General features: G+C 52.1%; 1 protein-coding gene across 1 annotated transcript in view; it reads right to left on the bottom strand.

Moving 5' to 3' along the window:
* Positions 1-206: 206 nt before the first annotated feature.
* Positions 207-545, bottom strand: part of CUNH11orf71 (chromosome unknown C11orf71 homolog) — a 449-nt gene continuing 110 nt past the window's right edge. Inside the window, exon 2 of the mRNA XM_007452204.1 lies at positions 207-543. Coding sequence (XP_007452266.1) covers positions 207-543 — 337 coding nt within the window. The remainder of the gene's footprint in view (positions 544-545) is intronic.

Raw genomic sequence — 545 nt, 5'->3', positions numbered from 1 at the left:
CGATCTAATTATCATAGCGGTTTAAAACCATCTGAATCAAGTAACTGTAAACACTTTGCGCTAGGCTAGAGTAACAGAACTACCACGCATTTTTATATTAAACTGAAAAGACGTCCCTCTACAAAAAAGACTTCGGTTGCACCAATTAAGTATTTTAGAGAAGCCTTGTTTACAAGCTAATTGAGGGGCGGAGAGAGGTATTCATTTTAAGCTGAAAGACGGGCTGCGCTAACACCTCCAAGTGCCACCAGACGCTGTTGCAGGACACTTCTTAGGAGGTCGAGTTTAACCGCAGGGCCCGGGTAAGGTGAGAATCGGGCTTGGCTGCTTCGGCTCCGCGCCTCCTGCTCCCTTCCCTCTATAAAGCGGGTCCGGCTCCCGCCGCCACCAGGCGCCCGACGGCTCTCGGTCCGGAAGTTCAGCCGCACAGTGGACCGAAGAATAGGTTCTGGAAGAATCTCCTCGGGACTGGTAACGAGGAAGCTGTCTCCAGAGACCATCGCCAACGCTAAGGCCGACAAGCTGAGGTCGCAGTGGGAAGAGCG

The sequence above is a fragment of the Lipotes vexillifer genome, unplaced genomic scaffold (assembly GCF_000442215.2).
Source record: "Lipotes vexillifer unplaced genomic scaffold, Lipotes_vexillifer_v1.1 scaffold743, whole genome shotgun sequence".
Taxonomy (NCBI): Eukaryota; Metazoa; Chordata; class Mammalia; order Artiodactyla; family Lipotidae; genus Lipotes; species Lipotes vexillifer.
Note: the sequence above shows the minus strand (reverse complement) of the source record. Positions and strands in the feature narration are given on the sequence as shown.